This window comes from Aulonocara stuartgranti (assembly GCF_965226115.1).
Source record: "Aulonocara stuartgranti genome assembly, chromosome: 17".
In the NCBI taxonomy this organism is placed as follows: domain Eukaryota; kingdom Metazoa; phylum Chordata; class Actinopteri; order Cichliformes; family Cichlidae; genus Aulonocara; species Aulonocara stuartgranti.
This window is the reverse complement of record NC_138953.1, coordinates 8,474,462-8,485,047: the sequence shown is the minus strand read 5'-3', so window position 1 is coordinate 8,485,047 and position 10,586 is coordinate 8,474,462. Positions and strand designations below refer to the sequence as shown.

The following is a 10,586-nucleotide window of genomic DNA, read 5'->3' as shown; positions in this document are numbered from 1 at the left end:
TCCCCCGCTGACCCCAGTAGGCACCCCCATACTCCGCGACCCGCCAGGGGAAGGGGGCCCAGGCCCATCCAGACCGGGGCCCAGTGCAGCAGCGCCTCCCAGCCCACACCCATTTTCCCACCTTGGCTCAGGCGATTAGAGGATCATCAGGAGGTCCTTTTGTCCCTCTTTGGGGGGATACTCCCACTAGGTTTAAATCTGGGACTCTCCACCATTTGACCTTAGAACTGAAGAAGCTTCTCGGATGAGAGGTGAAACGTCTTCAAGAAACTTAAAGAAGTCCAGACGCTTTTCTTTACAAGCTCCTTTGACCAGTATTTGTACCACATCATTGTAAGCTGTGCCAGACTTCAATAAATGCAATCTGAAGAGCAACCTTTATTTACATTTTTAAAAGCACAAAGTTTACCTTTAATACCATAACCTACTAAATCGAAAACAAAGCAAAAAACCCTGCTCACCAAGATTCTGGACATGCTTTTCATAAGGTTTAGGAAAGTGTTTGAGGGGAATTTTTGACCATTCTTTGCAGAAGCTCATTTGTGAGGTCAGATACTGATGTTGGATGAGAAGGCCTGGCTCACAAGTCTTTGCTCTAATTCATCCCAAAGGTGTTCTATCAGTTTGAGGTCAGCGAAGGCCAGTAAACCTCCTCCACACCAAACTCGCTCATCCACATCTTTATGAACCTTGCTTTGTGCTCTGATGCAGTCATGCTGCAACAGGAACTGAACATCCCAACAAAGTTTGGAGTATGAAATTGTCCAAAATGTCTTGGTAAACTGAGCCATTAAGACCTCCTTTGACTGGAACCTCCTGAAGAAAAGAAAAAAAAAACACACACCATAATCTCTCTTCCACCAAACTTTACATTTGGCACCATGCAGTCAGACTAACTGGCAACTGCCAAACCCAGACTCGTTCATCAGATTGTGAGACGGAGAACCTGATGTAAGGCTTGGATGTAGCTGCTCAGCCACGGAAACCCATTACATGAAGCTCTCTATGCGCTTTTCACTAGGCAAGTTTTGGCCATATAGTGTATATACACATGCAAACTAGTGTGAAGTTTCTGTACTGTAAACCAGCTTGTAAATGAGCTGATCGATCAGAGTTAGGAAATGGACTGTGCACAACTGAAAGTGACTGAGGAAAATCTCCTGTAATTATAATTGTGTTCAATTAGCCTTAACATGATTACCAAAGGGACTAGGTGCTCTGCAATTGGAGCAAAAGAAGATGCACAGGTATGAGTGCGTTCAAATTAAACTCCCCTAAGTGTTTCACTCAGCTGACATTGATCTTTAGTGAGTGAGCACGAGTAACACATGTACTGCGGCACTTTGGGAGCACAGAAGATAAGGTAATGCTCTGGAGAAAGCTGTAGGGTATTGAGAGTGTTGTGGAGTGTGATATTAGGGCCAACGTTTACCATCGAGAGACCGACGCCGTAACTGTTTGCAAGCATCACCAGTCCAGCAGTTATGACAGACAGGATCTCTCAGCTGGAACAAGACATAGAAAAGAATAGCAAAGACTTAGAGTTGCTGTCCAAACAGACACCTTTTTATGATCATTATTATGAATTATGCTCAAATGAAACTACCTGATACAAGTTTTTTGTTACAGCACTGTCAACATCCAGTTTTCAACAAAGGAAAGCAAACTGCATCAACATTGTTATTCCAAATTGAAGGAGATCATACTTGCCATTATGCAACTAATGCACCTATTGTCAGTCCTTCATTATCACCACGAGTGTTTGTTCTAATCAGGACTCATTGTCACTGGTAACACACTCTGGAGATTAGAGTACCAGTTTAATGAACGCCTCAAATCAAGTTTCTTCTTTCTCTTTTTGGACATAAAGCAGTATGCAGAATCCTTACTTCTCCTCACCTATCCTTTAATAAACTCACTATTAAAGGAGTTATCCAAAATGAATGTAGACACATTTAGCAGTGCTTTGTCAGCCCCATCAACCCTGTGTGGGCAAAGCTTCAAAAACATGCAATTTAAGAATTTAAAAAGTTGACAGAATCATTCTGCAGGTCCATGTTTTTTTTTTTTTACACTGGACACCATACTGTAACCAGCACTTAAAGCTGAGAGCAGCAATGAGCCAAAAATATTAATATAGCTCACACAACTGAACGACAATAATAACAGTAATAGGATCCAATCAGCAACACTGAAAATGCTCCTAACAACCACAGAGAGGACAGCTGGCTCAAGCTTTGATCAAAAGGCTGTCACTCAATGGCGTGTCCAGCGGGGTGGCCTGGGGGGGCACAGGCCACCCCCCCAACCAGGCTGGCCACCCCAGGTGCCACCCCGAAGCTAAAACAATAAAATTTAATGAAATATCAAATGTACGACTATGGTTTCACAGTGAAGCTCAGATATCCGAGGGTAAGTGAATGCAGCACCGGCTTCTGCACTATGCGCATCATGTTAGCAAAGGTAGGAGAGCCAAGCACAAAGACGGCACCGCAGAAAACATTTTTTCGGCGAAAGATTAACAAGTTAACATAGTTGGACTAGCCATCGGACGTTTTCATGGTGGGCTGATGACTTTTTTTTCTTTTTTTTTTTTTGTAACGGCATGAACAATGAGAGGTGGTGGATTGGCCAGATGCTGGCCGATGTGTAAAAATAACTCAGTTGTTTGGTGGTGGCTGTGGCAGAGCTTCCACAGAGGCAACAGGTGGATGAGGGAAGGTGAGGCAGGAGGAGAGACCCGAGGCGGCCGCCGGTCCGAGTGTCAGGTGAACTGAACTTCAGGTAAGAAGTTATGACCTGCAGTCTATCTGGGTCTGATATAAACCAAGTTTAGGTGCAGTTTATTTTCGTTGTGCTGACTTTTTACAGTCAGTTACAATACCTCATACTGCGTGAGCTAGCATGACAAGTTTATACAGCTGTTCGGTTGCTATGATGTTACTGATAGTGAACTTTATTTTATTCATAAGGTTAGTTAGTAGAGTTGCCAACAGCTCCTTAAAAAAATGGAATGGTCTCTCCTTCAGAGAAAATATTACACGTTTCGTATTGAGCTGAGAAGAGACGCAGTTTGTCCCGTACTTCAGCTAGGATGGAAAAAGACACAAAGCTGGAGTTATTCTGTATTTACAGCTGCCTCTTCTATTGCTACTTCAATCATGAAACTGATCAATGATCAGCTGATCGTCTCTCTTGTTTGTTTATCGCTCACTTTGCGCCAGAAAGAGGAAACCAGCGGATGTCGCGCTAAACAACAGCAGCACGTTTAAGCTTGATCAGCTGTTGTTAGAATTTATTTAATATTAATTTCTAGTATCAGCTGATGTTTGCTGGAGCCACAGCTGTAAAGCTGCTGGTCATGATGTCGGTTTGGTTATCTGGTGAGAGGGAAACATGAGGATGAAACCAGGAGATGTCCTTACTGAATCATCAGAGCTGTGATGGAGAAACAGGTTTACCTTTTAGGTGACAGGAATGAGTTGAAGGGAAGTTATGAACTGTTTCTGAGAGACAAATAACACCAGGATCCTTTTCTAAGTAGCTGACAGCTGGTAACTGTGCAGGGGCGGGTCTAGCAAAGTGTTGCCAGGGGGCCAGGTAGGGCATTAAAAGGGAGAGGGGGGCACAAAGAAATACTTTTCTTTTTTATTCTCATTTAAAATATCCAGCTTTTATTAAATAATTATCTGAATCTTGCGAACAAAGTTTTTATCTGACGTAAAATCTATAGAAATCATACATATACCAAAAAGACAGCGTACATCACTGTCACAACAGCATTTGTTTTCATTCAAAGTCTTTATGGCTTTAATACCTGGTGGGCCGGTCTGTAGTCAAAATGCCCAAGTTTTTGTCCCAGTCCAGCCCTGCAGGTTAATACTGGCAGTGTCACCATGCCAGCTGACTGTATTTCATCATCAGCCAGTGTTGTTCTTTATCAATATTACCAAAGTTTACCATAAGGCAGCATATAAAGTATTTACTTGCTTTCAGGTTTTATTCAAATGTTAGTCTTTTCATTTGTTTCCCATCTTTTTTCCTGTTTCAAAATCAAACACCAGTTTGTGAGAAGATTATCGTCTTTTTTTTTTTTTAACAGGCATTGGTTTTGCATTGGCATTGGCTAATTTGCCAATTGTATGTTAAAAATGTTCGTATTTTAATATTCAAAAATGTTTTTGCCCAAAACATATGTGCACTACATGTCAGTAAAAATACTATGCAAATATTGATGTCCTTGAATGCTGAATAAACACTGACTGATTGTATCTCTTGTACTTTATCAACGCAGTATCTAAAAACTTTGCACCGTAGTGGTTAAAACCTCATTCTAATAAGAGTTAAAAGCGCATTCGGTTATTAGGTTTATAGGATTATTGAATTATGGTTAACGGTTGGTAGAATTGTTTTTAACATTATCTGCCAATTACATCTGCCACCCTTCTCCAAATCTGTGCCCCTACCTGGCCCCCCCAACAAAAATTTTCTAGACACGCCACTGACAGTGCTGCCAGGGCCAACCTGAGAAGAGGCATCAAGACTGCCAAGCAGCAGCACAGGAGGCGTATCGAGGCCAGGTTTGAGAACAACACAAACCCAAGGCAGGTCTGGGAGGGCATCAGGGCTATCACGGACTACAAAAGAAGAACCCCATCACCCTCAGCCGACAGTTCTACTCTGGCTGAGGATCTAAATTTCTTTTATGCCCGTTTTGATAGGGAGAACACCGACCCTGTCCTGTCCCCTCTCCCCTCAACCGACCCTGCTCCGGTCCTGAGCACTCATGAGCTGAGGCGTGTGTTCCGGAGCATTAACACCAGGAAGGCGGCCGGGCCGGATGGAGTGCTGGGCCGGGTGCTAAAAGACTGTGCTGCGGACCTGGCGGACGTCTTCACCTCTATATATAACACCTCGTTGTCCTGTTCACTGGTACCATCCTGTTTCAAAGCAGCAACCATCGTTCCCATCCCAAAACAGTCAAATGTCACATGTCTGAACGATTTCAGACCTGTGGCACTCACCCCCATTCCCGCCAAATGCCTGGAGAGACTGGTCATTAAACACATCAGAGCTGCTTTTCCACCATCCCTGGACTCGCACCAGTTTGCATACAGGGAGAACCGGTCAACCGAGGATGCGATCGCCACAGTGCTGCACACATTACTGAAGCACTTGGAACATGCACGGCTCCTCTTTGTAGACTACAGCTCGGCTTTTAATACCATCCGGCCATACAAACTACGTCCCAAACTCCACCAACTGGGACTTAACTCCTCTCTGTGCAACTGGATTGTGGACTTCCTCACTAACCGTAGACAGAGTGTCAGAGTGGGTAAGAACACCTCTTCCACCCTTGTGGTCAACACCGGTGCCCCTCAGGGGTGTGTTCTGAGCCCTCTGCTATACACTCTCTTCACCCATGACTGTATTTCCTCCTGCGCGTCCAATCTCATTGTTAAGTTTGCAGATGACACCACAGTGCTCGGACTTATATCCAACAATGATGAGACAAACTATAGGACAGAGGTGCAACAACTAGAGTCATGGTGCCACGACAATAACTTGGTCTTAAACACCAAAAAGACCAAGGAGATCATTGTAGATTTCCGGAAGAGGGGTCATAACAACCATCTGCCTCTCTTCATTGGCAGTGAAGAGGGTGAGCAGTTTTAAATTCTTGGGGGTAACTGTGACCGAGGACCTGTCCTGGGGCAACCATATCACCTCAGTTGTACGGAAGGCCCAACAGTGCCTCTACTACCTGAGGAGACTGCGGAGCGCACACATTCCCAGATCTCTGATGTTGAACTTCTACAACTGTGCCATCAGCAGCGTTCTGACGTATGGATTTCTAGTGTGGTTCCCCAGCTGCACCAAGGCCGATCAGCAAGCACTCCAGCGGGTGGTGAAGGAAGCTGGCAGAATTATTGGAACAAGTCTGCCAGAGATCAGTAATATCTTCCCCACTCGCTGTCTGAGGAGGGTGCACAGTATCCTGCGGGACCAACATCACCCTGCGCGCCACCTTTTCCATCTGCTGCCCTCAGGGAGAAGGTACAGGTCTATACAGGCCAGAACATCCAGACTGGCCAACAGCCTGTATCCACAGGCTGTGAGGCTCCTGAACTCTCTGCCCCCCTCTCACGGACAATAACCATATCCAACTTCTTAATAGCCATGAACTGGTCTGCATTGGTGCATCATATCTTTATTCTCTTCCCCCTCCTGCCCCCCCCCCCCCCCCTCTTTCTTAAATAGATAACTATCATATCTGATATCATATCTCACAGTACAATAATATTGAATGGGTTGCATTGTTGTATTTTGTCATGTTTCTCAGGTCTTTGTCTGAATTTCTACGAACATTATTGCTAAGGATTGTCTTATTGCATTGGAGTCACACTGGGTTAAATATGTACACTTGGGTTTTAAGGGGTATTTATTTATTATTTTCTTCTTTTTTTTGGGTTGTATGGAAGCCCCAAACGCAATTTCATTGTTCTTGACAATGACAATAAATAAATAAATAAATACTAATACTAAATACTACAGTGCAGCTACCATTTTTAGATGCCTCAATCGAAGTCCAATTCTGACCACTTGTGTCATATCACCACAGACCTTAAACTTGTGCACAGCGAACATTGGCTTCAGCTTGAAACTGACCCAAATTCCACCCCCCCAGGTGCTAAACCAGGGTCAGGAAAGAAACATATCTATGTGTTTATCTGCCATAAAGCACGATAAAAAAAAAAATGCAAACAAAGTGGCAACATGGTCAGTGTAAGCAGACTAGTTGATTCCTAGAATTATTAAATTACTAATGGCACATTTGTTCATGAAAACAGGCTGCAGTCAGGTGCTCTTGGACCCTTCTCATCCAACTAGGAGCATGCCGGAAAAGCGACGACGTAGCAGGTTTGTTACTGTCCATATTTTTAGGGAGTTTTCTTTACGATGGGAAAATGTTTTATTCTGTTTCTTTAAGTTCCCCAAGAAGTATGATAAATGTTTTTTTCTGATAAATTTGTTAATACTTTTAGCTACATTTTTTATCCATAAATGTACGTTTACTAATAAAACACCATATTTCTGTCATTATTTTAAGGATGTGGAAATGTACATACAATCAATATCAGACTCCACCAACAAAAAGGCTCTCAAAACAAATTTATGTATGTGAATTTTTGCGTGTATTCTTATAATTGTTACCTTTTTCTTTTACCCCTGGCTTTGTGTGTTCATGTTCTGTTGTTTTGTATACTTCATCTGTTCGTATGTTGTATACTAATTGTTTGTTAAATAAAGTTTATAAAAATAAAAAATAAAATAAAAAAAGCGACGACGTTGCTTCCGTTTCATGTGTCCGTCCTTTGAAAAAGTCCGGGTACAGCAGCTTCTAGATCGCGTTAATGGCGCCGCCTGTTGGTATTACTGACTGTAGAAAACACATAACAGTGATTTGTAAAGTCATCGGTTGATATTCAATCATTGCCAAAATACAGTCACTGTTACCAGCAGGCAGACTGTCTGTGACAGTTTAAAGAGCTATTTGCATAAATCACAAAACCCCAAAAGCCTAAAAAAGAAATGTAATAAATGTTAATAAAAACATTAAAATACTATTTTGAGTCCTGTTTCTATTACACAAGTGCATAATCATGAATGAACTTCAATTGTTTATTTAAAATCATACTAAAATATGTATTTTAATGAAAGTTCACACCAACTCAAAGTCAACAAAATAAATAAATAAAACAGCAAATTTGGCTTTTATGCCAAAAATAGAGATTTTAATTCATTAATATTACGGTTTTAAAAGTCTTTATATATATATATATATATATATATATATATATATATATAAAAAGACTTTTAAAACCGTAATATATATATATATATATCCACCAAAAGACTGAACGCTTGCTACTATTAAACTGACTCATAGTCACATGACCACTGGTGCAGCTGTTGTGTGAGATGTGGTGCCACGCTATTGGCTACTGCACTTTTATTCTTATTGGCTACTAAAGGATCAGTGCCCCACTTTACCTTCCTTCTTTTGCTTTTTTTTTCTATTATTTTGTTAATAGAAAATGTGTGTGTGTGTGTGTGTGTGTGTGTGTGTGTGAGAGAGAGAGAGAGAACTTATTATTAATTGTTTTTATGAAGCTGAGCTCTCATAGGCAAACTAGTCTCCAGGCTCCGTAACAGACATTCAGAGCTCTTTTTTTGGATTTTGCATGCCTTTAGCTCCATTGTCTGTCAGGATGAATTAACACTGCATACTACTGAGAGTCTTCCATTTTGGAGTTTTCTAGTTTCAATTAGAATAGCGCAAACAAAATTTGCATGTTTGCAACAGGATGCTAGTAAGACTTTCAGAAAGCCTGCAGAACTACTGCTAAAGACCATAAAAAACAATTGCAAGTCTGCTTGAAATTAAAATAGAAATAACTGGGGGTTAGCTAAAAAATATATGCACAGTCCTTTTATTTCAAGTAGTAAAAAAAAATAAAGAAATCAAAACAAGAAAAGTACTAACAAACATTTTATTACAGAATTCAAATTCTTACAGTGAAAAAAATGATCCTAGTCTGACCCGACTCCCACTTCACACTAAATTATTTTCTGAACAAAACCCCCCAAATAACAAAAACAGTGTGCAGATGTGAATAAACCCGCTTACAGAAAATTTAAATGAAATGAGATGAAGAGACGGCACAGCACAGTCAGGATACAGGACATAGCTGCTCCTGTCAACCCTCACTCTAGAGTTTAGCTGGTACAAACAGCCAGTTCTTGCATCTTCTCAATTTCAATTCAATGAATCAGAGCATAAAAAGCAAAGCTGGTAGAAGGAAAACAGGAGCTTTGCTGACTCTTCTTTCACATTTGCCTTTTAATCTTCATCAGGTGTCACTTGGTCTCCACTTAATGCCGCAGCATCTCCTGGAACCTGGAAAAATAAAGTTAAAGAGCATATTGTTATAGTCGGGGTAAAAAAACAAAACAAAACCCAGTCAGTGTGTGTCCAAGGACATCATCCCCTAAGCAAATCGCGAAGATTTTTCATATGTATAAGTTACATTAGTTATATAGCTCTGTGTTTTTGCTTTAAGGATATTAATGCTTACAAACGTCTAAAAATGCAGAAGATACCCCGCCGTCAGGCTGTTTCTTTTACCAAAATCTCTGCACGTTGTTTTCTAGCTGGATCTGAACTTATGAAAATGTTATCTGGGCCACTTTTAGGTGAATGACCACTGAAAGCAGCAATCCTTTCTGCAGACTTTGTTTGCCCCTCAGGCTGGTGTGTTAACATCTTACCGTTCTCAAAGCTGTCCTTCTTCTTCGTCAGAGCTCGGATCTCCTCTCGATGCTCAGCAGCTCCACTTCGAAGATCAGCGTCGCTCCGCCGGGGATCTTTGGAGGGGCTCCCCGGTCTCCGTAGCCCAGCTCAGCGGGGATGACCAGCTTCCTCTTCTCGCCCTCGCACATGCCCAGCAGGCCCTGGTCCCAGCCTTTGATCACCTGGCCGGTGCCCAGGGTGAAGGTGAAAGGCCTGTCGCGGGGAATGCTACTGTCAAATTCGGTGCCGTCCTCCAGCTTTCCGGTGTAGTGCATATTCAGCACGTCTCCTTTGCGGGATTTGATGGGGCAGTTGTCCACTCGCTTCTTGATGCCGATCTGCAGCTTCTTCTTCTCGGCTCCACTCACCGCCGCCGGGCTCAGGGAGAGCACCGCCACCGCGAACAGCACGTACACCCGCATGGCTGCAGTACCGAGTCTGACGAGAGTGAAGCTAAAAGACCAGCGAGCAAAAAATGGGGGGAAGCAAAATGAGAAACGAGCAGGAAATCTGCTCTTGAAAGCGGATATACGTAAGATACGACCGGATGTCGTTTACCGGGTGGTGTTACTACAAAACCCGTCCGGAAAAATTACCTGAAGTTGGATTCACATTGGTTGATTCTGGTTGGTACCGTGTGGGACTAAGTTCCCTTTTTCTTGTCACTTATACATAATATATATATAAATATGTCTTTTTGTTTTCTAAAGACGGTAGTTTACTGTTATTGACAGTTTTGTTGTTGTTCTTGTTTTTTTAAACCAGAAATGTAAAGAAAATAGTCTAAGGACTAAGGCTGTAATTCTCCAATTTGAATGTGTCATTCAGCCTTGTAAATCCTAGCAACCGTCTTAAATCAAGTTACATCCTTTTAAATTTGTGAAATATTTACTTTACTTGTTATGCCTTAGAAATTTAATATTATGCATCTGGAATGTCTTGTATGTTTTGACGCTGAACATTTTTTTCTATTAAAAATTATTTATTACAAATTAAAGTAAAAGTGTGTCTTAAATCTTAAAAATAGGATATTAAAGTAAACTGCGTATTTATTTTGTTGTGGTATGAATGGCCGTATTTACCCTGGAAGACAGCAGAGGAAACCCTGAGCCAAGTCTCTGTCCACATTAACAGTCAAAAACCAAGTTCACATATGGCAAACTGTTTAAACTGCTTTCAGTTCTGTGAAATGCAATTAATTGAATTTTAATGGAAACATTTTAAATCCCAG

The 10,586-nt window shown here is 41.7% G+C and overlaps 1 protein-coding gene and 1 long non-coding RNA gene across 2 annotated transcripts; one reads left to right on the top strand and one right to left on the bottom strand.

Annotated features, from left to right (window-relative positions):
• The first annotated feature begins 2,428 nt into the window (after positions 1-2,428).
• On the top strand, positions 2,429-7,280 carry LOC309692330. Its single transcript, XR_014272282.1, has 3 exons — positions 2,429-2,784; positions 6,852-6,921; positions 7,112-7,280. It is a non-coding gene; the product is annotated as an uncharacterized lncRNA (long non-coding RNA).
• A 1,261-nt stretch (positions 7,281-8,541) lies between these two features.
• Positions 8,542-9,909, bottom strand: fkbp2 (FKBP prolyl isomerase 2). Its single transcript, XM_082510097.1, has 2 exons — positions 9,334-9,909; positions 8,542-8,962 (listed from the first exon to the last, which is right to left on the bottom strand). The coding sequence occupies exon 1, from the start codon at positions 9,775-9,777 to the stop codon at positions 9,361-9,363; it is 417 nt and encodes a 138-aa protein (XP_082366223.1). The 5' UTR covers positions 9,778-9,909; the 3' UTR covers positions 8,542-8,962; positions 9,334-9,360.
• Positions 9,910-10,586: the final 677 nt, after the last annotated feature.

Coding starts and splice junctions, on each gene's coding strand:
- fkbp2 (XM_082510097.1), bottom strand. CDS start 9,777: ATGCGGGTGTACGTGCTGTTCGCGGTGGCGGTGCTCTCCCTGAGCCCG.